The sequence below is a fragment of the Dama dama genome, chromosome 8 (genome assembly GCF_033118175.1).
Source record: "Dama dama isolate Ldn47 chromosome 8, ASM3311817v1, whole genome shotgun sequence".
NCBI lineage: Eukaryota > Metazoa > Chordata > Mammalia > Artiodactyla > Cervidae > Dama > Dama dama.
Genome location: NC_083688.1, coordinates 33,452,587 through 33,479,998, shown reverse-complemented (window position 1 = coordinate 33,479,998; position 27,412 = coordinate 33,452,587). Strand labels below are relative to the sequence as shown.

General features: G+C 35.8%; 1 protein-coding gene across 13 annotated transcripts in view; it reads right to left on the bottom strand.

Annotated features, from left to right (window-relative positions):
- IKZF2 (IKAROS family zinc finger 2) overlaps nt 1–27,412 on the bottom strand; it is a 176,174-nt gene that overhangs the window by 65,357 nt on the left and 83,405 nt on the right. For 12 of the 13 annotated variants that reach the window (XM_061148827.1, XM_061148826.1, XM_061148822.1 and 9 more), the window contains one exon: nt 1,996–2,262. In XM_061148827.1, coding sequence (XP_061004810.1) covers nt 1,996–2,262 — 267 coding nt within the window. The remainder of the gene's footprint in view (nt 1–1,995; nt 2,263–27,412) is intronic. The other variant, XM_061148830.1, reaches the window with a different exon arrangement.

Here is a 27,412-nt window from a genome sequence, read left to right as displayed (position 1 = left end):
GGTCGCACAGAGTCGGACACGACTAAAGCAACTTAGCACCAGCACCAGCAGCTCTACTTTATAGTAAATATCGAATGGACAGTACAGTAGGTGGGTAATTATTTCTGCATATAAACCAAAAATCCTGCTGAAAGTCACTGTAGATACACTGAAACATCAATTAACCTAAATTTTCAACAGAGTACACTCAGATTTTTTTAATGTTCTTAACTCAGACCAAAAAAGGTTTATTAAAAATGTTACAAAAATTTTTTAAATATATTTTTCAGCCTTAAAATGAATACTATTTGCAATTCAATTGTAAAGTCATTCTACTAATTTTATTTAGTTTCTATATTGCTAGATGTGAGACGTAGACATCCCAAAGTATGTTACCTCCCTCAATATAATCTCTCTGAGATGACGGGTATATCATAATTTTGTGGGTCTCTTCTTTTAGAACTGCAGTTAGAATAACTTTATGAGCATAGAAACAAAGTAGACTCATATTTTAGAGTCTTTTTCTTTTCTTCTTACCGAACATCATACTTAGCTTGATCTTTTAATTTTCTCCATGAGACATTTCCAACAATTAAAAGAAAAATCATCTTTACTAGTAATACAAATATTACTATAAATTCTAAAAAATATTTTAAAAATATGATGCTATTTAAAAAGGAAATTCAAAACAAAACGTAAAAATGTAACTGACTGTATGATTGGATAAGAGTGTAGGCCCTGAAGTTGATGATTTCAATTAAGGTAACAGTGATTCTAATGTGTAGTTTTTCATGATAATGAAACTATCAGCCTTAGAGTATTGATACATGAAGCACAGAATATTTGAACAAAACCACTTTGGACATCAGGAAACACTGAGTCTAGCCTCAAAATGCTCTTAACTACATAAGGGATGATGGATAAGTCACTTAACTGTTTTGGGCTTCATTTTCTTCATGAGTAAATGAGAAGTTTGGACTAAGAAGACGTCAATGTTTCCAGGCTCTCTCATGTTTTAAGCATCTACTTACTAAACTGATTACTTAGAAGTCTTTTAAATCAATGTCTTTACTATGATTTATCTCTCTTCCAAAAGAGCACTATATTTTAAAATTCTGAGGGTATGACTTATTACTATTTTGCTCTATAATACCTCTCTGAATTGTAGTTAAAGCTATCATTACCTTTAAATCAAATTTCATATGAATTTGAAACTTTTTTTAAGAGTCAACGATCCACCTACCTTATCACAGTTATCATTTCTTGCGTTTACATCAAAAAGAACTTAAATCTTTTACCAAAGGATTTAAAGAGATTTAAATAAGGCCTTGAGTCTCACTGAGTTGGTTTTTCACGTTACTCAGATGTCTAAAAGTATATTAATCTGAGGTCCTTTTCCTCACCTCATTCTATGATTACACATTTCTACCACCCATTGTTAACATTCTACCCTATGTTATCTCCTTGCAGGAGTTATAGTTAAAAATTACAGGAAAAGGGTGACATCCTGGAACTGGGGAAAATAAGTATCTGCCTCCTACACAGATCCATGGAAGGCAAAGACTGATTGAAAATTGTATTTCAAGAAGTTAATTAGATAAGGTGAAAATGATCCACTGTTATATAAATGCATGAGGACCACATTATAGGATAAACGTTTAGCTAGCAAATTCTATTCTCTGCCCATGGGTATGGTAAAATATGTATAGGAGTACAAAAAGATCAAGTTACACAATGAAATTCTCCTATACCTTTTGAACCCTCATCATATTATTGCTATATTAAGAACTGTGGAAACTGAATCCCAAACTTCTTTTTGAAATGCTATTCAGATCTGAAGGCTGGAAGTCAAGACCCAGGCTACTTGCTGCTTTTCAGCAATCCAATACTAGCAGAATTCTGAAAAAGGAGTTTCACCATTGCCACCCCTGAATAAAAAGGAAAGAGAATAGATGTCAGGTAATATCAACATCAGATGTCACAGGCAGTCATCAGGTTATTCTTTCAGCTGCTTACCAGTGTGACTCCTTTTATGTACCATAAGCACATTGGGCCCAATGCAAACCATGCCACAGACGTCACATTTCAGTTTACCATTCGGAAGCCGGATTCCTCCCTCGCCTTGAAGCTCCTGGACTTTCCTGTTGTCTGCCACCTCGCTGCTTTCAATTAGGGGTTCTTCTAGGCTGCTACCCTCATCATGGCCCCTGATCTCATCTTCGCGGCTCAGGGGTTTCCTGTCACATTCTTCATCACTCTGCATTTCTAGCTTTACTGAATTTGCTGTAATTTAAAGAAGAAAGGAAGACACTTTGAGTGCATGTTATGTGTTGTCACCTACCTCTCTTTCCCACACGTTGCCATTCTATTAACATGGCTGGAAATGCTGGAGGATACAGCATATTCTCTACAGAATCAAGTCCATCCCTCATGCAACATTAGACATGCTTTGCTCCAAGGTATTCCAGTGAAGCTTCAGTATGAAAGTGATGATGACCTAGGAAAGCTCAAGGTAAACAGAATGATGCTTGATTTTTACACACGTGTTTTTCTTTAATTCAGGGATACACTTTTTAAGCAAGTCCTTAAACAACTGGTATTGTTAGACTTTTGAGTTTGTCACTAAGGTGACTGAGATAGGATTATGAAAAGGACAAGATGAGATACTACTTAACCCACTGAGCTACACCTCTTCTTAACATAACTACACACACACACACACACACATACACAATTCATAGTCTCTGTTTTCCATTAGAGCACTTGTGTAAACCTGCCTTTGAAATGAGCAAGAGAAACAACTCGGTATGTTAAGCCAGCAAATGTCTTAAGACACATGAAGTCACCAAGGCAAGGCAAATGTTCTACAAATCAGACTAAATACATACAGTCAGTTGAGAGCTATATAGATGAAGGGCAGAGTGCACAGAACTCACATGCTCTTAAGCGACTCTGCTTTTTTATTTCCTGTGTGAAAAAAGTTCCCCATAGAACATATTAGTCTGCAAATCAAAGTATTCCAACTTTAATCTATGCACACCAAAAAGCAGTGAATGACAGGAATGGCATAGCATGCATGCACGCACTTGTGACTGTTAAGAAATGTAATGCCTTCTGTTTGCTGTTTTTGGATCATCCCACAGAAAAGTTGGAATTTTGTTAGCACAGCCCTCATGCTGGATTGCTGACAGAGTCCTTTCACAGAGCAGAAGCAAGCTTTAAGAGAATACCAGGTTTTACCCACTGATCTTGAAAATTTCTCAAGAAACCATATCAAAGTTACGAAGCAAAACAAATTATTTGGTATTACTTGAATAGAGGAAATATTTTCATAAAAAGGAAGTACATTTTTTTCTTACTGCAATTGTTTTCTTAGAGAAACCACCCTTCTCTGCCTCTTTCTTAGTTCTTATGATAGGTAGCACATACTATCAAAATGACTCCTCCATACTCCCTCCATGGAACTCCCCTGTGAACCACAGGCAGTGTGGTACAACATGGGGATCACTACATTTAGTTAGGAGAACTGGCTTTGACATTTACTGCAGTATAATCTTGAACCAGTTATTTAACCTCTGAATCTTATGTCTTTCATTTACAAAGTGGAGATTAATTCAGATTACAGAATAAAGTTTAAGCACAATAGTTTAGCTATTAAGAGCAAAGTTTCTAGCAATGGCACTTGGTATTATAAAAAGAGTGTCACGTTGTGCACATTACTAAGTTCTCCATGTCCTCTACAAAATCGGGATGATAATGGCACCCACTTCCTAGGACAGATGTAAGCATTAAATGTCTAAATATAAAAAATGGGCTTACTATTATCTTTCTCTGGACAAAAGTGTTCTTTTTATTCCATAAAGCTTTTGTAAAGATCAATTAACTTAACAGTACATAAACTGACCTAAGAACTACAAAGAGATATACAGCCTTTTTGCCTCATCTCTAATAGAATATGTATATTTGGGTTTTACCATATCTACAAATTAGCACTGCTTTCCTGGGTTTTGAGGAGAGTATGGAAAATATTTTTCCATCTTAATATTTCCAATATGCTAAGATATTTGTGGCATACGAGAGGAATTTCAGGTAGTATTCCCTGAAGCATTTTAATTAACTGATTAAGAATTTTCTTTCTTTAAAGGGATTTTCTTATATATTTAAAGAATCCATTAACAGAGTAACAAAAAATTGATCATCATAAAGGACTAGATATGGAAAAGGCAGAGGAACCAGAGATCAAATTGGCAACATCCACTGGATCATCAAAAAAGCAAGAGAGTTCCAGAAAAACATCTATTTCTGCTTTATTGACTATGCCAAAGCCTTTAACTGTATGGATCACAACAAACTGTGGAAAATTCTTAGAGATGGGAATACTAGACCACCTGACCTGTCTCCTGAGAAATCTGTATGCAGGTCAGGAAGCAACAGTAAGAACTGGACATGAAACAACACACTGGTTCCAAATAGGAAAAGGAGTACATCAAGGCTGTATACTGTCACCCTGCTTATTTAACATATATGCAGAACATCATGAGAAATGCTGGGCTGGATGAAGCACAAGCTGGAATCAAGATTGCCGGGAGAAATATCAATAACCTCAGATATGCAGATGACACCACCCTTATGGCAGAAAGCGAAGAAGAACTAAAGAGCCTCTTGATGAAAGTGAAAAAGGAGAGTGAAAAATTTGGCTTAAAACTCAACATTCAAAAAACGAAGATCATGGGATCTGGTCCTATCACTTCATAGAAAATAGATGGGAAACAATGGAAACAGTGAGAGACTTTATTTTGGGGGGCTCCAAAATCACTGCAGATAGTCACTGCAGCCATGAAATTAAAAGACGCTTGCTCTTTGGAAGAAAAGTTATGATCAATTTAGACAAGATATTAAAAAGCTGAGACATTACTTTGCCAACAAAGGTCCGTCTAGTCAAAGCTATGGTTTTTCCAGTAGTCATGTATGGATGTGAGAGCTGGATTATAAGGAAAGCTGAGCACCAAAGAATTGATGCTTTTTGAACTGTGGTATTAGAGAAGACTCTTGAGAGTCCCTTGGACTGCAAGGAGATTCAACCAGTCCATGCTAAAGGAGATCAATCCTGGGTGTTCATTGGAAGGACTGATGCTGAAGCTGAAACTCCAATACTTCGGCAACCTGATGTGAAGAACTGACTGATTTGAAAAGACCCTGATGCTGGGAGGGATTGAGGGAGGGAGGAGAAGGGGATGACAGAGGATGAGATGGTTGGATGGCATCACCGACTCAAAGGACATGAGTCTGAGTAAACTCCGGGAGTTGGTGATGGACAGGGAAGCCTGGCGTGCTGCAGTCCATGGGGTCGCAAAGAGTCAGACAGGACTGAGTGACTGAATTGAACTGAACTGAGCTGAAAGGATTAAAAATGAAAATTATGTCCTTTTCTACCTAAAGTTCACCCATTCCTCAGTTATGGTCTCAAAATCAACCATCATCTTTGTCTTCTATTTAGAACTGTGTGTGTACATGTACGTATACCCATGTATATACACAGGTTGCTGTTTTTACACAAATTGAGCTGACTTTAACTTTCCTTTCTTCAGTTAATAATATCTGTTCAATATTTTCCACATTAGTACAAAGAAATCCAGGCTGCCCAGGCGGCTCAGTGATATAAAGAATCCTTTGCAGGAGCTGCACAAGATGTCGGTTCCATCCTCGAGGTGGGAAGATTCCCTGGAGAAGGAAATGGGAACCCCCTCCACCACTCTGTCCGTGGGGAAAACCCACGGACAGAGGAGCCTCGTGGGCTACAGCCCATGGGTCACAAAAGTGTCAGATACAACTGAGCAACTGAGCACACAGGCACAAACACAGAAATCTACACTGTTCTTTTCTAATACCTGCATAAAATCTATTTTACAAACACAATATATTCACCCAGGCTATTAAGCTTATTTCTTTATTGCTATTATAGACATTATTCTATAATATACCATACAAAACTATTTATCTGGTAAAAAATTATTTTACTTAGACTTTTAATCTGCATTTTTTATTGTGAATGAAGTTGGGTATCTTTTTCATGTTTAAATGTGTTCTCTTTTTTTTTTTTAGAAATGCCTATCAAAATTCTTTGCCCATTTTTCCACTAGGTTGTCAGCCTTTCTCACTGAATTTAAATGCTTTATATACTAAGGAACTTAGCCCTGTGTATGATATGTTTTGCAAAAACTTTGGTATATCTTTTTACTCCAGGGTATTTTTTTTGGCACGTATGTTAAATTTTTTACATTTTGAATTTTAACATTTTTGTTAAACATAACATATTTAAGCCATAACAATTATGACTTCTGGATTCTGTATCTCGCTTCAAAAGTTTTTCCATATTCTGAGAAATTCTTCCATTTTTTTCTGAGAAGGAGAACTTTTCTAATCAGTGTAAAAATACTACCAGTTACCCTACATAGTCCCATGTTTCATTTGTAACTGTCACATAAAGGAAAAATTAAGAAAGAAAGAAAACAAATGAAAAATATGACTTAATGTAGCATGATTTCATATACCAGCCTGTGAGCAAATTTTCCCGCACATTAAAGTCATGTACTAAAGATCACAAATTTCACAGCAATGCTATCACTTGCATTCTTGAACTAGTCAACATCTGATAAGCTGCCTTTAATGAGTATAAAGTCTACCCACATTTCATTTCGGGAATTGAAGAAATGTATATCTAAAAGAAGTTAAGTCTGAATATACAGACCTCTTCAATTTCAAAATACTACAAAATTATGACTTGATGGTCTACTAAATTATCTTTTCCCTAGTGAGACTATTAGAATATGGACAGTAGAACAACAGTAAACATTAGTAAAAATGTCACTTAACAATTTATCAGGGCTTCCCTGCTGGCTCAGTGGTAAAAGAATCCACCTGCCAATGCAGGAGACACGGGTTTGATCTCTGGGCCAGGAAGATCACACATGCAACAGAGCAGATAAGCCCAAGTGCCCAACTATTGAGCCTGTGCTTAAGAGCCCATGAGCCTCAAATACTGAGCACCCACAGGCCACAACTACTGCAGCCTGTAAGCCCTAGAGCTCATGCTCTGAAACAAGAGATGTCATCACAATGAGAAGCCCGTGCATTGCATCTAAAGGGTAGCCTCTGTTGGCGGCAACCAGAGAAAAGCCCATGCAGCAACAAACCCAGAAGTAAAAAATAAATAAAATTTAAAATAGTTTAAAAAGTCCAATTTATGAGATATTACCATTATGGTTAAAACTTTCTTTTCTATCTACAGAAGAACATACTTGACATGAATATTCAAAAGCATAGATTTACTAGAACTAAATATAAAAGAAGTGGTAAACTATAGTAAGAAACTAAGATAAGAAAGCTTTCTAAAGTGAACAATGCAAAGAAATAGACGAAAATAATAGAATGGGAAAGAACAGAGATCTCTTCAGGAAGATTAGCAATACCAAGGGAACATTTCATGCAAAGATAGGCACAATAAAGGACAGAAATGGTATGGAACTAACAGAATTAGAAGATATTAAGAAGAGGTGGCTAGAATACAGAGAAGAGCTATACAAAAAAGGTCTTAATGACCTGGATAACCACGATGGTGTGATCACTCACCTAGAGCCAGACATCCTGAAGTGCGAAGTCAAACAGGCCTTAGGAAGCATTACTAGGAACAAAGCTAGTGGAGGTTATAGAATTCCAGCTGAGCTATTTCAAATCATAAAAGATGATGCTCTTAAAGTGCTATTCTAAATATGCCAGAAAACTTGAAAAACACAGTAGTGGCCACAGGAATAGGAAAGGATAGTTTTCATTCCAACCCCAAAGAAGGACCATGCCAAAGAATGTTCAAACTACCACACAACTGCACTCATATCACATGCTGGCAAGGTGATGCTCAAAATCCTTCAAGCTAGACTTCAACAGTATGTGAACTGAGAATTTCCAGATGTACAAACTGGATTTACAAAAGGCAGGGGAACCAGAGATCAAATTGCCAACATCCACTGGACCACAGAAAAAGCAAGGGAATTCCAGAAAAACATCTACTTCTGCTTTATTGACTATGTCAAAGCCTTTGACTGTGTGGATCACAACAAACTGTGGAAAATTCTTTAAGAGATGGGAATACCAGACTATCTTACCTACCTCCTGGGAAACCTGTATGCAGGTCAAAAAGCAACACTTAGAACCAGACAAGGAACAATAGACTGATTCAAAATTGGGAAAAGAGAATACCAAGGCTGTATACTGCTACCCTGCTTATTTAACTTATATGCAGAGTTCACCATGCGAAATGCCAGGCTGGATGAAGCACAAGCTGGAATCAAGATTGCTGGGAAAAATACCAATAATTTCAGATATGCAGATGACACCACCCTTATGGCAGAAAGCAAGGAGTAACTAAAGAGACTCTTGATGAAAGTGACAGAGAGTGAAAGAGCTGGCTTAAAACTCAACATTCAAAAAACAAAGATCATGGAATCCAGTCCCATCACTTCATGGCAAATAGATGGGGAAACAATGGAGACAGTGAGAGACTTTATTTTGGGGGGCACCAAAATCACTGGAGATGGTAACTGCAGCCATGAAATTAAAAGACACTTGCTCCTTGGAAGAAGAGCTATGACAAACCTAGACAGCATATTAAAAAGCAGAGACATCACTTTGCCGACAAAGGTCCATATAGTCTAAAGCTAAGGTTTTTCCAGGAGTCTAGTAAGGATGTGAGAGCTGGACCATCAAGAAGGCTGAGTGCCGAAGAACTGATGCTTTCAAACTGTGGTGCTGGAGAAGACTCAATGAGAGTCCCTTGTACAGAAAGGAGATCAAACTGGTCAATTCTAAAGGAAATCAACCCTGAATATTCACTGGAGGGAATGATGCTGAAGCTGAAGTTCCAGTACTTGGGCTACCTGATGCGAAGAGCTGACTGACTGGAAAAGGCCCTGATGCTGGGAAAGACTGAAGGCAGGGGGAGAAGTAGACAACAGACTATGGGATGGATGCTATCACTGATTTAGTGGACATGAGTTTGAGCATATTTTGGGAGATAGTGTCGGACAGGGAAGTCTAGCATGCTGCAGTCCATGGGGTCGCAAAGATTTGGACATAACTTAGTGACTGAACAACAAAACTATAGTAATCTTTTCTCTAACAATATTATACTCTGAGGAATTACATGTTTGGCTTATATGAATATATATACTATTGCTATAGTAAATAATAGTTCATATTCATTGATATAGTAAATCAATAAAATGCAACACATTTTAATATATACATGGCATAGATTTTTGCATAAATATGGTGAATGCGCTTATTCACTCAGTCATGTCCTACTCTTTGAGACCCCATGGACTGTAGCCCACCAGGCTCCTCTGTCCATGGGGATTCTTCAAGCAAGAATACTGAAGTGGGTTGCCATTCCCTTCTCCAGAGATTCTCCCTTCCTAGGGATCGAACCCAGGTCTCCGGCATATCAGGCAGAATTTTTTTACCGTCTGAGCCACCATGGAAGCTAAATATGGTGGCCTATTGTACAAATAAAATTCCATTCTAATTAATTTTTAGCTCATCTTACCAAAATTAAGTTGAAATTCTAAGATAAAGGTGATTACTTAAAATGATCAGAATCTTAACTGTTAAATAAAATATTTTTCCTACTCAAAGAACCTACAAGATATTCTCCTATTATTTATTTTTACTACTTAGGATTTTTCTAATTAATCTAGAGCATCTAATATTTTAACTATTAATGATTAAATTTGTGTTTGGTAAATGTATACTCTATAAATTATATAATGATTGTAGTTATATGAAGTCACTATAAATTAATATCTGAATAAAAATCAAAGTACTGGCACTATCAAATTTTTGGAAATTAAACTTTAACTCTTTATTATATAGTATTCCTTTTATAATTTGGTTAAAAGAAAGGCATTCTAATACATGGCTAATTTCTTCTAAGATAAGAAAATGTCAGTATAAGTGAAATCTTATTACTATATATCAACAACAAGAATTACTTATTTTCTTGATAGAAAATGAAGAATGTAAAATTCAAGCATATCCATGTGAAATTACACATTTTTTATATTGAGAAGCATTAAAAGTTTAACAGTTTAATGAAAACAATATTTTGTCAGAATAATTAGCAATGAAAAAACGATGTGAAATAAGATTTTAATTGATCAATTTGTTCTTTGTTTTTCAATATTGTAGCCACAAATAACTATAGGTGAATATTTTCAATGAAAAAATAAAATGTTTATTATAGGTATTTTTTTCTGTTTAATTTGAAGGAGATGATACAGTTCACAGTTTTAAATAAAGAAGAGTTGAATTTTAAAGTATCAAAAAAAAGTTGCACTGATTATTTGTTACACTGATTCTTTTAGTACACTTGGAGGTTTGTAAACACAATTAAAGGATAATAACTGTTGATTGAAAAGACTTATAATCAATTTTATATAGATAAAGCTTTGAATATATTTCAGGATAAAATATTCCACATATATAGTTATGAAAAAAATTGCTTCATAACGCAAACATGTTTACAGATTAAAGATTTATTCCCTTCTTTATGCTTTCCAACTACTATTCTTGAACTTTAGGATATAGCTTATAGATTCTATAAAAATGTATGTTTTAATCACCTCCATTTACATGTGATCACCCCAATGCCAGAGGTAAAGATACTCACATAAGAGTTCTTATAAATGATTCCCAGGTCAGACAAATTTCAACAACAAAAGCTTCTTCAGTAACCATACTGGACTGTCTACACTAAGCCTTCATAATTATCAGTTTCAAGATACATACTACTGAGTGGATAAAGTTACACTGGACTTGTCTTAAATTCAGTAGCATGGTATTAAATAAAATCATAACCTAATACGGGTATTTACACAGCTAAACATATACAGATCATTGCTTTAAAAAAAAAAAAAAGGCAGAAAACCAAATGGGGAAAAATCATGCTGTTTTGTGAAGCTGTTAAAACACATTATTATAATTCAGTCTATTTCATAACGAAGTTTTCATTACCACTATTATCATACTTTAAAAACTAAAGACAATTCAAAATCCAAATGTATACCACTTAAAAATGAAATGCACAATGATGTTACATACATTAATAGATGTCACACAGTAGAGCTCATCCACTTCAACCAATAAGACACAAGGACCAAAATGAAATCTGTTTAAAACTCACTGAATTTTTATGCAAATAATTATTATGTGCCTAATATTGTGTTGCCCAAAAAGTTTGTTCGCCATCAATACTTTGCTAAAATTGATTATAAAGGTTTAAGACTAAAAGCTGAAGAACATTTTTCACTTAAATAAGAAACCTGTATTAGCAGGATGGTATGTACCCAGCTCAAGAAAGAGTTTATGAGTAAAAAGTACAGGAAATATTTTACTAACATGTAATTTTGTTACATACTGAATGTATTGACCTAAATAGTACATAAATGTGAAGAGACTTTTCCTTAGAAATTTTTCCTTAGAAATTCCTATTTTTTATTAACTCAACCAAATTACCCACTTATGTAAGATGGTAAGAGAGTATATGATTTTGCAATGTCTGGCACTTGATGGCTTCAAATAAAATTCTCAGCTTTTAACATCTGGGGGGAAGATCATTTTTTTACACACATAGAGAAATAGATTCAGTTAATTCTGAATTATAAAATTGGAATAAATTATATCCTCATCTTTAGAATGAGCTTTTCACAGATAATCCTATCATTTGTTAAATGTCAAGTTTTTGACAAATCATAGAAACCAGAACCTAAAATACCATTATTAAAATATTTTTAAAATCCAAATTAAACCTTATACAACTTAAAACTTCATTATTAGTATGAGTTGATTCTATTCATCCATGAACAGAAATTTCCTAACCAGGAAAATAATGCAAAGGTATTATGATTTATTTGCTGTACTTGAAAAGATACAATATTTATCTTATGGAGTATAAAATAGACCTTCTATCTTAATTACTATTCACTTAGTGATTTATTTCTGTTTAATTTCCAAATTATACTTTTCAACTCAATTTTTAAGGAAGTAAGTAGTCAACACTATGGGAGCTAAAGAAATATTTCTTTCACAGTGCTAATAATAAAAGATAGCTAAAATGCCATTCTTATCAAGTTGGGGGAAAAAATCTTTCAGGTGTGATGTGTAAGGAGACTTTCATATGCCTGGTTTCTGTTGTGTGAACATTTAAGAGGACACTTACATTGTGTTATTACTTACAAGCATCAATTTCTCCAGGGCTATGCCAGATACTTGAAATGGTGTTATACACACTAATTGAATCAATATGTCTATCTAATAATCTGTTGAAGTTGCCTCTGAGCTCATACAACTCTCATTTAAACTTTCAAAAAAGAAACACCAAACATGATTAAATTCATGTTAACAGCCCAGCAGCTGTTTAAATAATGTGTTAAAAAAAACAAACTGCTTTCCCAACTCTGATGTAAAGCACAATTATTTGCTAACGAACTTTCCAGCCATCTACACAATTAAAGTAAAATCCTCACAACAAAAATTAAGGTATGTGAAAAAAAAAAATTAAGGTATGTGAAATCATTTTTCAAAAAATTCCCTCAACAAATTTTCACACAATATAAAAACTCTGTTCCTTTTAACTGGGAATAAATGACTACATACATCTTACAAAACAGCTCCGTCATAGCATCCTTAAAGTATTCATTTCAGAAATGGTTGGACAAGTCCAGACTGGTGTCATTCAACTGCAGCTGAGGCATTTGGGGGTAGCATTCTAAGTCTGCACATCACATTACCTCATTTTCTTTAAGTCCCTGCTCTCGCTCTCTCTCCTTTCCCCAATATAGTCAGATTATATATTTCTTAAACCTACTAGAGTAACTTGATCAAGACAGTCCTGGTTCTGAAATACGATTACTATTTTAAAAGCACTGTAGAAGAAAATTACTCTGCACTTGATTGAAGGAAACCAGGGTCTTTACCTCCCTTTCTGCCACTTAACTAGTTCTGGGACCTCGGGAAATTTGTTTATTTTGACTCAACCTCCTGCATCACCTGAAACATGGGAAAAATAACACTTGATGTTCCTGAAAACAGAAGCCTAGATAAAACAGTCTCTACACTGAGGATTTAGAACCCTTTTAATAATTGTAATAATAGAAAAATAATTTATAATTCTTATTGATTTAAAACAATTCACATTGTCTCATTGGATACTCAACCATAGTGGATTACAGGTAGGACAGACACAGATAAATGGAGGTTGGTTGCTAAGTAACGTTCCCAAGGATGCTAAAGTAGTAAATGATATCAGTGCAAGATTTTCTGCCTTTTGTCTTCGCCACCTTCCTATGACACGATACTGCCTGTCCAATTAAGCAAGTAACTAACAGTAGTATTACATTTAGAAAAAATATCAGTCCTAAGCAAACAGATCTTTCAGATGCTATAAAACTATGGACATCAGTTGAAAAGGATACCAGGAATTCAAGCCCAGATCGGTCAGATAAAATAAAAATACATTTCCATAAACTGAGTTGTAGATGAATACTTTCAAGTCTAGCAGGCTTGTGCCTACTCAAATGAAGTACTTTCTCATTTGTAGATTTACTTTGGTCTCAAGGCAGGGATGGGTTCATGTAATGTAACAAGTTCCTGAAGAATCTGCCAATATTCAATCCTTTTCCTGATCCCTACCTTTTCTATATTCCCTGTCATGACTTACGGGTGCTAGGTAAAGACAGCCATTTGAGGAATAAGTCACTATTATCAACTTTAATCTCTAAACCAACAGTTATAGAGGATGGCATTTTAGGACTTCCTTTGTGGTCACATTTTGACAGTCTTGTGTCAATTTTTGTTACAAAGATAAATCGTATCTATGAGTAGCTCATGCAGTATTTCGTTTACATTTAAAGAGATCATCACAACAAAATAAATACCAAAAAAGTACTCTACCTCCTTGAAAAAGGAAAACCAAGTAAAACTAAGGAGCCAAGACCTGTGACCCCTGATGCTCTCCCACATCAGACATGACCTTCTACAGCAGGCCCATCAACAGACCACACACCTTAACTGACCAGCAAACAGTGCACCACCGCAGCACAAGGATGAGGTTTCTATTTTCCGGCAGACAACTAGTTCATGGGAAACGTACAACGTGGAGAAAATAAGCCTAGTTTAAACAGAAATGCCACAGGCAAACAAGAGTCTATCCTTTTAGCCATCCTTTAAATAAATGACTGCATTTATCAAGTCCCAGAGATTCAGTATCTGCCATGTCTTGCATATCCAACTTCTTTTTGTTGCATTTTAATGGGCAACACAGAACTCCTTTTAAGACTGCCCATATCCTCTCACCTGGAACAATTTCAACACCTTTCTAGCTGGGTCTCTCTTCAGGTTTTTGCCACACTCCACACCCCCCAGTTCTCTTCCTAAAGCTGAGCTCATGTTACTCTTTTAAATGTTTTCTGTGACTGGACTGTTTGCTGCCTACAAATTAAAGACAAAGGTATCAGTGTGGACTTTAAGGACCTCCACAGCACAGTTCCATCATTGCTCTTGGTCCTATGTCCTATTACTCCCTTAGTTATTCATACTTTTTCCACTCATTCTTCCTGGAACTTATCCCATACATCCCTATTTTTTTTTTAACTGATCCTTATTTTTTCTAGAGTCTTTCTCCTACTTCTATCAATGTCAGCATATCATCAAAGCTCATTGCATGTAAGTCACTTCAGTCATGTCCGACTCTGTGTGACCCTATGGACTGTAGCCCACCAGCTCCTCTGTGCATGGGATTTTCTCCAGGCAAGAATACTGGAGTGGGTTGCTGTGCCCTCCTCCACGGGGTCTTCCTGACCCAGGGATCAAACCCAGGTCTCATATCTCTTGCATTGGCAGGCAGGTTCTTTACCACGAGCACCACCTAGGAAGTCCCTCAAAGCTCACTTATCTTCTACCTTTTATCATGAAGTATTCCCTGTGCAAAAAGATACATTACAGTGATTTCATTCATGTATTTGCCTTTAACTCTGCGTTCCCTGATGGCTCGGCTGGTAAAGAATCTTCCTGCAATGCTGGAGACCTGGGTTCGATCCCTGGGTTGGGAAGACTCCCTACAGAAGGGAAGGGCTACCGACTCCAGTATTCTGGCCTAGAGAAATCAATGGACTGTATAGTCCAAGGGGTCAAAAAGAGTCAGACAAGACTGAGTGACTTTCACTCACTACATTCCCTATGGTATAAGATTTTTTAAAAGAAACGCTTTATTCACAATTGTAAAACTATCTTCCCCTTACATACACTAGGTGCTCAATAAATGTTCACTGAACTCTTGTCGCACCTGATTTACCTATCATGCTTCTTTTTTTTTAAGTTACAGAGACCGCACATAATAACTTGAATAGAGCTAGGTATTAAACACAAATCAGCAACATACAATTAATTAAAGGGCCACTGCATAAAAGAAAAGACTTTAAGTGCATTATATACATCACTGATATAATCATAACAGCTGCTCTGTGAAGTATATAATACTACCTTCATTTTACAGGTGAGAAAACTAAAGCTCAAAATTGGTGAAGTAACATGTCCAAGTCACACATCTATTCAGAGCCAGATCTGAAACTAGAACTGAGAACTAAAGACCAAATTCTTGCTATTTCCCCTGTGTCATCAAAAGCAAAAGCCGTTACCAGTTACCAGTAAAGGAAAACAGGGATGCCAGTATGTTAAGGAAGAGTAGCTTTGGATCGATGTGTGCCATCTGCCATTTTCTCTACTGCATGTAGAACACAGGTGTAGTAGTTTGCCAGCTTTGAGTAAAGAGAAATTTGTCTGAGAGACTGTTCTGGAAGAAGACCAACTTCCACTGCCAGATTTTCTGAGCATGGATTTTATTTCATATAAGAGCAATCTACTTTGAACTGGTGTTTGGCAACCATCTGCTTAACATAACTGTGGGAGGTTTGTGAAGCAAATTACATTCTGAAATTCTCTCTTTTAATAAGGGGAGTACAAATTTTCTAACCAAACTTCTGTAAGAAGTAAAATCATTACTATAAAACCCAGCTGAGTGGGCATATTCTTGAAGGGATCCACGCATGAGATTGCCAGAGGTCACTGAGGACGCTTAAAACAGGTCAGAAGGCAGCGCCGCCGGCACGCTAACGAGAAAGAGATAAGAAGTGGAGCAGGGTTCCCATCACGGGGCAAGAATGACGGAGGAAAGAACCAACGCCAGGAGATGCACTTCATCAGCTTTCCTGAGTCTCCGAACAGAAGTGACAGAGGAGGCCAACAGCTTTCCTACCTGGCTTCAAGTATCCCTGGGTGCCAAAACCCTCAACGAACATCAAGCCTACAGAACTTCTTTCCCTGATGTTCCTTTATAAACACTTCACTATTTGTGTGAAATAAGGAGAGTCAATATTTGGCCCTGAGGTGCAGAGGACTGTTTGGTTAAAAATGGTAAATCAAGAAAATGTATCAAGCGGTAGCAAAAAAGAAAACTTACAGTTGTGATTAAGAAAAATGAATCTGAACAATCACCCAGCAAATTTAATTTTCTACAGTGTAGCAGCGGTAATTTTTTTGTTTGTTTGGGGTTTTTTTGTAATGTTCATCCCTGTTTCCTACCCCTAATGAATAGACACTTTAGTCTGCCTTACAGAGTGAATCTGTTAAAAGATAATTACAAAGCAGCATAGGAGGTATTAGGTGAATAATAGAAATTCTGGATTAGAATACCTTTATTTAAGTACTCTGGATTAGAATACCTTTATTTAAGTACTTATTAGAATAGCTTTATTTAAATACTTTATTTAAGTACATATGTGAACATTAAGAAGTCATTTAGCAACTTCTTTGGCAGTCCAGAGGCTAAGACTCTGTGTTCCCAATGCAGGGGGTCTGGGTTCGATACCTGGTCAGGGAACTAGATCCCACACACTGAAACTAAAGAGTTTACCTGCTGTAACTAAAAGATCTTGTGTGCTGGAACTAAGACCCAGCGCAGCCAAATAAATATTTTGGTGAGGAAGTCATTTAACACTGTCCCTGTTTCCTACTATGTAAACTGGAGATAATAACCTCTATATAAAAATCATAAAGCTTGGGAAGCAGAATCACTTTAGTGCAGGCAGAGAGCCTATGGCTAAGAGATTCAGTATTCTAGAGTTTAAGGTCAGGCTCTTTCATTTATTAGCGACATGACCTTAAGAAACCTCAAGAAACCTCTCAGTCTCATTTTTCTCATTATAAAGTCAAGATAATGATATTACCTGCCTCCAAGGGGTTTTCTGAGCATTAAATACAACTGTATATACAACAACCTTAGAGCTATTTCACTTCTTATCAATAGAGTTACCATATGAAAGCATATTATAAAATATAGGACAGGAAACAAATGTAACTACAGGAGTTTGTTTACTACAGGGAAGCACAGGGATGATAGAGAAGGCTTCATGAAGTAAGTGGCATTTAAGACAGTACTTACAGGTTGGGTATGCCATATAATAAAGAGAGAAGGTAGGTGGCACTTAAAATGGGGGGCAAGCATAGAGACAGGAAAGATGTATGAATACATGTTGGTTTTGAATGACACTATTTTTTTCTGGAGTGTATATAGTCAATGTGTAACATGAATAGAAAATATTTAAAATTAAAGAGTTTAAAATAGAATGATGGAGATTAATGGGGATTAATGCTTACAGGCAGAAATGTAAAAGACAAGTGCTATCAACTTATTAGCAGACTGTGTTTCAATAATCACAGTATGAAAGACTGTGAAAACTCCTTAGAATTGCTTCATTTATCCATTCAAAATTACTGAGCACCTGCTCCATGGTAGGTACCACAATGCAGCCAATGAATAGGACAGATATGGTCCTATCCAAGGACCTATATCCTATCCTGTCCAAGGACCTATATCCTATCCTGTCCAAGGACAGATATGGTCCTATCCAAGGACCTATATCCTGTCCTGTCCAAGGACAGATATGGTCCTTGCTTTCATGGCCTTTGTGACATTTATACATACATATATCCTTTTTGCTTTTATATATGGGCACCTATGCACAGCAAAATACTATGATGTGAAATACAATGACTTGTAAGCCCTCCCCCCAGCATGTGCTACTATTATAAAATCTCACTGCAAAATGCAGAGCATAAGTAATCAAACAATATTTTCATAAAATCACTACTTCAAAAAAATAGCTTCTTCTGAATTGCAAGTAGTTACTTTAAGCATGTCATTGATCTGTGAAACAAAGTTCTGATTACTGAATGTGTTGTCTGTTTCCATTTCTGGAACATCCTTTAACCAGCTTTCTAAAGTTCATAGCTAAAGTATATGAAACATACTTAAAATGATGACATAGTTTGTTCTATGTATCGTAGAAAGCAAATTAAACAGATGTGTCTGATATTGTTAAAGGACATACAAATAGCTTGTTTTAGCTTGTAAACGTAAGCTACTACAGCTATTCGATGCAAAAGAGCCCCTTATTCATTTAAAAAATACTTCCTTTAAAATACTTGATACTTTCCAATCATAAGACTAAAACTTATACAAATGAGTTTTATTTCTTCACCTCTTAACTTATGATTTTGTGCTGATCTTGCATCTCTGTCACCTGTAATCAGATGTGTTACCTTCTAAGAGACTTAGCTTCCTCATCTGTGAGACCTAGATAATGCTACTTACTTGTGCAGATAAAATAATTAAAAGCCTACCTGCCTGAGGCCATGATTCTTGAGGTCCCTTCTGTCTATGGTATACATAATTTATAGGATACAAACAGACTATCCTTGAAATTTTATGTAAAAAATGATTTGTATAATCAGTAATAATAATTAGCTACTTGGTATCTCAATGTAATATTCTCTATACAAAAAATCATTGCCAAAACTGATGTCAAGAAACTTACACCCTATGTTTTCTTTTAAGAGTTTTGTGGTTTCAGGTTTAAAATTTAAGTCTGTAATCCATTTTGAATTCAGTTCTGTGCAGGGAGTAAGATGGTAGTCGTTTCATTCTTTTGCATGTGGCTGTCTGGTTTTCCCAGCACCATTTACTGAAGAGACTGTCCTTGACTCATGTCTTCTCTTGGCTCCTATGTTGTAAATTTACTGACCATACATGCATGGGGCTTTTTCTGGGCTATTTTCTTTTCATCTGTGTCTATTTTTTTTGGTAATATCATACTGTTAGGATCACTGTAGCTTTGTAATATAATTTGAAATCAATTAGTATAATGCCTCCAGCTTTGTTGTTCTTTCTCAAAGATTGATTTGGCTATGTAGAATCTTGAGTAGCTTAATACAGATTTTAGGATATTTTTCTATTTCTCTGAAAAGTAACATTGGAATTTTGATAGGAATTGCATTGAATCTGTAGAATCCTTTGGGTCACATAAACATTTTAACAATATTATTCTTCTGATCCAAGAACACAAAATATCTTTCCATTTATTTGTGTCTTCCTCAATTTTTTCATCAATGTTTAATAGTGTACAAAGTTTTCAATATACAGATTTTTCACCTACTTGGCTAAATTTATTCCTTAGTATTTCATTTTTGGGGGTGCAATTATACATGGGATTGTTTTCTTAACTTATGTAATAATTCATTGCTAGTGTATTCAAATGTAACTGATTCTTGTATATTGATTTTGTACCCTGCAACTTAACTGAATTTGTTAGTTCTAACAATTTTTGAGTGGAGTCTTTAGGGTGTTCAACATATATCATTGATCTGCAAATAGAGATAATTTTACTTTTTTCTTTCTGATTTGGATGAATTTTATTTCTTTTTTTTTTTTAAATAAAATCAAGATATGGAAACAATCCAAGGTGTCTTTCAATGACTGAATGGATAAAGAAGATGTGGAATATAACTACAAGAGAATATTCAGCCATAATAAAGAAGAAAATCCTGTTTTAAACAACATGAAAATAAGTCAGATAGAGAAAGACAAATACTGCATGGTATCACTTACATGTAGAATCTAAAGTAAGTCGAATTTATAGAAACAGAGAATAGAATGTGTGTGCCAGGAGATGGAAAGAAGAGAAAATACGGAGAGATTAGCAAAAGGGTACAAACTTCCAGCTGGAAGATGAATAAATTCTGAGGATCTAATGTATAATATGGTAACTAAAGTTAATAACACTGCTTTGTTTAATTAAAATTTGCAAAGAGTGTAGAATTTAAGTGTTCTCACACACACATAGATAAATATGTGAGGCATGGATACATTTATTAACTAGATGGAAGGAATTCTTTCACAATGTATACATACATCAATTCATCACTTTAAATATCTTAGTTTTGTCAATCTTCAATAAAGATGAAAGAAAATTAAATGTGCATTAATTTTTTAAACACCATCCTTGCAGAGAAGGGGGACAAAAAGAAGCAAATGTAGAAAAATATGGGAAACCTATTGAAAATATGTGTATTTTTCCAGTACCCCTCTACTCTGCTATCCTGCAACAAAAGCTTCAAAGCTTCAAAGCAGCTTTGAAAAATAAATAAAAATGTCTTTATACAAAATATGTTCCTGGGTTTGGGGTTCAGAAAAAAACCTAACTTTTATATTTGACTTGAAAACAGCATACCTGTTAATGTATTTCTGAAGATCACAAGTAAGAGCTTGTTTAAATGTGAATGTATGTGTTTATACATAGTATATATGAGTTCCCCTGGTGGATCAGACGGTAGAGAGTCCGCTGCAATGTTGGAGATCTAGGCTCGATCCCTGGGTAGGGAAGACCCGCTGGAGAAGGAAATGGCAACCCACTCCAGTATTCTTGCCTGGAAAATCCCATGGATGGAGGAGCCTGACAGGCTACAGTCCATGGGGTTGCAGAGTTGGACACGACCGAGTGACTCACACACACATAGTACATGCACTGCAAACCAATTTTGCATGTGTGTAGGATGTTCTCTATTAAGCAATGAATGCTAGCTACTTAAGCAGAAGATAGTGTAATGTGATGAATGTCCCATCCCCATGTGTTTCCTTCAGCTGAATATTCGCTGGCATCCAGAAGGGGAAAAAAAAAGAAAGAAAAACAAATAGCTAAACAAACACAATATATTCATTTCAGAAAAGAAAAAAAGAAAGAGTACTACAACCTTCACAAAAAAGCACAAAGTCCTTGACTCAAATAATGCTATGAAGACTTCTTTGAAATCTTCTTCTATTCCAGTGTCCCTGTCAGGATGTGAACCCTGCCATTATGTATAGCTTGCGGCTGTTTGCAAGTTTCCTCCCCATCTGGGACTAAGAGGCAAATTGCAGGTTTCCAGGGAGGGGGAAATGCATTACAGTACAGATTTCCTCAGTACTTCACATGGACAGTGCAAGCCCAGGGATACCAGCTATACTTGATCCTTCCAACAACTGGTCACCAGGTTTTATACAGGCTAAGTTCCTGGAAATGTAATACAAGTTGTTAGTTTTAGAAGCCTAGGATTTTTCTTTGCTTGAACCTGACAGGACATTTTTACTTCTTTCCCACTTTCAAAATGAGTGAAGGGATTTCAGCGGCACAAGAGGACCCAAGTCTAGGATTTTTGTCACATGTGTCTCACAGTTCACTGTCCTCTTCTCAGTAGGCTGCCTTTTTGCAAGGCAGCACACACTTACCAAAAGTACCTCATTCCGTGGAAGCTGTCAGCAATTACTGCGATGAACTTTAAATCGTTTTCCTCTAACTACTATAGTAGTCCAGAAATAATGACACGACTCTCCCTACTTTAAAATGTCAAGCTGACCACTCAGAAATTGAAGTGAGGTTTCTCCAGGAAGGCCCAGATGATAAGACGTTTTATGAGCCTTTCGTTTCATCTCTTGTTCCATTACTACGGTGCCTTAACACCTTCAGAGTGTAGCAACACCTTCTGGGACAAGCTGAAACTAAAACAGACCACAAAAGCTGCCACCTGAACAAAGTTAACAGTATGTGCCTGGCAAGTGTAAGCTATACATATTTTTTTCTTTCCTTGATCTGACAGTATCATTTGAATTAATTTTATTTTCTTCCTTTAGTGCTATTTCTAATAGTTTAAACATGCTGCATGAGTAATTTGCCCAATGGCAAGATATCCTTCCTTTAATTGCATAGTAATATTTAAAAATATATATATACCCAGTATACTCTGTTATTTTCATGCATTTCAGGGCTAAATTTATTTTCAAATGTCTGCTTCAATGTTCATGTTCGGAGATAAAAAATATCTCTCTGAAATTTGAACTAACATCCTTAAACTCATGAAGCTTTAAACTCCCAGCTGACACCAGAATTATAGATTTTCAAGGTTAATGGGAATACTTAAAATCTTGATATAGTTTTTCAGATAATATAGGAAGCACATGACAGAATTTTAACTATGCTCAGTTTTGGCAAAGAGAGGTGCATTATTAAGAAAGAGATGTACAGAGATCAATTAAGGTTTAAACGGCGTCTCTCATCCCTTTCCCATAAAAATAAGAGATAAGTAAGCAAATCCATTCATTCATTACATATTCAGAGAATGCAATCTACGCACTACACCGCTAAGTGTTGGAGATATATGGAAGGGTGAAGAAGACAAGCTTGGCTTACAATGGAGACAGATATGATGCCAACCATGTAGGTTGTTCTCCAAGAGGAATAGACTGCCAGGGGAACACAGGTCTCAGTGACAAGTACAGTTTGAGAGGAGGAAAAAGAAGACAGGAGAGCCAATGATGGTGTCCAGGCCTCTCAAAATAGTACTCTAAAAAAGAAAGATACAAGGATCTCAAAGGTTAAATCCAGGATCAGTGGGGCCACAGGAATTCATTCCTTATGTGCGTCAATTTGAAATGGCTACTAGCCATGGAAGGAGTAGATGAAGAGACAGAAGTACTAACATTTGGTGAAGGCCAATTTTGTTGAGTATTGTCAACATTAGCCATTTAATCCCCAAACAGAACTTTCTGGTAGTTATTAGCTTCATTTTACAGAAAAGGAAGCTGAGGATCAGGACAACATCATAAAGCTGAATAATATTGTCCCTCTGAAACCAGCCAAATATCCTTAGTATGTATTTCACTGGTTACAAAGGGAACCAAATAAGTGGAGGGGGAACCAACTTCCACACATATGGGAACCAAAGGGAGGAAGAAAACAACTTCTACAAATATGGGAATTCAAAGTTCATTCTCTATTGATGGTGCCATCCTCAGATGTATGTTACTGAGTAGTCTACACACACGTGTTTGTTAGAACTGACCTTAGAATAGTACAGAATAAAGGTATATAACACTGAACGAAACACAAACTCATTTACTGAGTAACACGTAAATAAGTGAAATGCAACAAATTACACCAAAGTACAAAGAATCTGCATAAACAAGGAACAGAATGCAATGAATGAGTCTAGGAATTAGAATTTTATGCCTGATTTTAAGGTGGCGAAAGTGTAAGTGTTCATTCACTCCACAAGAATGTGTGGGTATAACTTTTGCCCCAGATACTTTGCTAAGCACTAAAAATAGAGTGACAAAATCAGAGAGAGTACTTGCCTTCATACTCTGCTCATGTCAGGTGGAAGCAAAGGAGGACAGCAATCATTCAAGAGTCTGTCTGGAGGAAGTCAGCATAACGGCAAAGAGTTTAGAACAAGAGAGGTTCAGAGCAAGTCACTAAAATTCCTGGAATTGAGGACTTTCAGCCCTACCATATACCCTTTTATTAGAAATCACTTCAGTTCATTACTGTTTTAATGATGTGAATTTTTCTTTTTAGCATGTAAACAACAGGATTCCCAGGTGGCTCAGTGGTAGAGAATCCACCTGCTAAGGCAGGAGATGTGGGTTCAATCCCTGGTCCAGGAAGGTCCCCTGGAGAAGGAAATGGCAATCACTCCAATATTCTTGCCTGAAAAATTCCATGGACAGAGGAGCCTGGTGGGGCTACAGTCCATGGGGTCACAAAAGAAACAAACAACAACAAATGCAACTAACAACAACAAAGAGATGAACAAACAACAAACGGAAACAGCCAACAAAGCAGAATATTTACCACTGAAAAATATACATTTAAGTAGCAGCTGGTACATCTCACTAATAATTCCTAGGGTCCTTTACCACATACATAAACAAATTGTCTAATTGCCTTTTTCCACTATGAAGGTAGCCTGACAATTTGAGCAAACCCTAAAAAAACTAAAACACACACACACAAAATTTGAATGAAAACCTAAAACAAAATCCACTCTATTTACCATCATTAGATACAAGATCACTCTGACATGTAAAAGAACATTTGGTCAAAAAGTAATGGCTGGGTTACAATTTCTACATGCTGATAATAATCACTGCAAGCTTTCACTATGCTGCCATTTTCTTAGTCTTAATGAAATTCACTTGTCAGTTCCATTTTGAAACAATGAATTCTGGCCTTGCATGACAAGGGTAACATTAAAATCTCTTTCTTTTCCTAATCAAATCAGCTAATACTGAAAAAGAAAGAAGAAATTCTTCTAACTAACTGGTCAAAAAAGATTAGTTTTCCTGTTTCTTTCCTTTGGTTTTCTCTCTGTTTTCACTGCTGAACTCTTCAAACATTACCATCTGCTGCTCTACAAACAAACAAACAAAAAACAGCCTGTCGTCAACTAGTATATTGAGTAAAACATGCCAAAATATGTAGTACTATACAAAGATAGGGAGTAATGTGGTAGAGAGTCTAGAATTTACTTCTGCTCCAGCTGTGGGCTTTATTAGCATTATCTTTCACTGGTATTGAGCCTGTCCTATAGTGGAATATGTCACAAAGCAGCTCATTCTAAAACAGAGAAGGCAAAGAAACCTGTCTCCTTATCCTGACTTTAATTATAAATGTCTATAAAGCCTTAGTGAATTTTAGCACTCTTAAAAGTAAGCCTGATAAGAGAAGGGGTTACTATTTATCTTTTTATCTCTATTCATAGAGTATCTTTTCAAGTCTAATACACTAGACTTTACATTATCTATTGTTCCTATTTGTGCTTTTCTTTAAGTGTTAACTCAATAGAAATTAAATATGGCCCAGAAAGTGATGTGAAACTTCAACTCAAATGACACATGAAACTGATAAAGTCTAGGGCACTAAAACCTATCCAGTTAGACCCTGAATTTATGTTCTTTCTATATATTTATTTCTGCTTAACATGGTAACATACTCTCTAATGATGCCTAATGTTTCATTTACTCATTAATTTAATAATGCATAAAAGTAACAAACATTAAAATACTTATCACTCAGTACTAATATAGTTCTGTCACGGGTGCAAGATGGCACAAGGTTTACAAAGGATTAGTTCAGTTCAGTCCAGTAGCTCAGTCGTGTCCAGCTCTTTGCGACCCCAGGAATCGCAGCCTGCCAGGCCTCCCTGTCCATCACCAACTCCCGGAGTTTACTCAAACCCATGTCCATCGAGTCGGTGATGTCATCCAACCATTTCATCCTCTCTCGTCCCCTTCTCCTCCTACCCCACAATCTGAAAGATTAGAAATAAATATTTTCCTTAAAAACCTTAAAATATTTCTTAAACAATAATGATAAGTCCATACTTTTCATGACGTGGGGAAAGAAGAAAATCACATTTTCCGTTCCTTTAAGAAACATCAATAAACAAAGGTCAATAAAAGAAACGAATGCAGTTAATATGGTACTAGGAGATGATACACAATAAACCCATCACAGGACTAGAAAGATGCCTAAATTCTACTACTTGTTAGTGGTGGGCTTCAGTGAGTAAAAATGAAGGTAAACATTTTGTATCTCAGTTTCCCGATGAGTAAGTGGAAATAAACTAACTCCATACTTCCTACAGAATAACTTTACAAAAGTCAAACAGAAAACACTTCCAGGGAAGTATTATACAAATGTTTTCTCATAACCATGGAAATGTCTTATAGTTATGATCAGAGTTATTCAATGCTTGATGGGTAAATTGATAGCACATTACACCTTTGAAGGATGTACTTTCTATACCACAAGAAAAGCAGCTAGCTGAAATTCAACATACATTTTTACCTTTTTAAACTGCAAAGTTCATATTAAACACATAAAATTCAAATCAGGAAAGTGAAAACCACATTGACTTCTAAAGAGTCAGAGGTCTGTACAAACTCAGAAGTTAAACAAATCCAGAATGAAGTGAAAAACTGTCTCTAAAACCAACAAAATCTACAAGTCGAGAAAAAACAAATTTTAATTTTACTTATTAATCCCAAGGGTTCACAAACCTAACTATTTGATCCAGTTCCTATAACATTTCCCCAATCATGTAAATGTTTCTCTCAAACTAAAAAAAGTAACAGTAATTTTCATTATTTTGTTGCAAATATCCAGAGCATTGATCTAAATATCAGACCAATTAACAGTATAATAAAACAGCAAAAAGTAAGGAAAAAGAACTTGGATAAGACAGACCCATCTCTAACTAAAAATATGAACAAAATAAGTGTTACTTGTTTTTCATGCTTTCCCTTCACTAGTAACCTAATATAAAACAAAATATAAAGAAACAAAATTATTCTAACATGTTTATAAGTATACGGGAGTTTCCAGGCAAGAATACTGGAGTGGGTTGCCATTTCCTCCCCAAGGGGATCTTTCCAACCCAGGGATTGACTCTGGGTCTCTTGCATTGCAGGCAGATTCTTTAATGTCTAAGCTACCAGGAGAGCCCCATTCCAACATTTTATAAGTGTTATATTCAAGTATTTTCTTCAAAGATTAAAATCCAGACAGAACATTAGTTAGAATTTACTAAAACACAACAAAACTCTTAAACCCAATTGACTGGCAATTTTTTTTTAAAGACTAACAAAACAATAATTACTTCATTAGAAGTTATGGTATAACTTTCACTTGGAATCTAGACTCTATTCTGTACCTCAATATTTACCAAGTTTTACCAGTAATAATATTTTGAATTTTCTGAAATGATTCCAATGAGAAAGAAACTCTTTTTTACATATTCTTTAAAAATTTTACTCCTCAAGCTTTTTAGCATATTAATCTGGCAATATTATTATTAGCACATTAATAATAATATTATTATTTCCACAGAAGATTATTATTACAGTTTTATTTAAAGGTTCACAAAATGTACTCAGGCCACAGAGACACACAGAGATGCTGATCATAAAACAGTAGTGTGTTTTCTTAAAACTAACTTTTAGGGCTTTCACATTTGAATGATTTGTGTACATTTCCATGAAACTGATGCCCTCTTATTAACATGATTCAGACAGTCTCACCTAAAATAATGCTGAAATCTACACTGCCTTATTCTGATCAGTTTTAAAAGTTCTATTTTGTTCTGCTGCTTTAGCATAGCCTTATCCATATTTGAA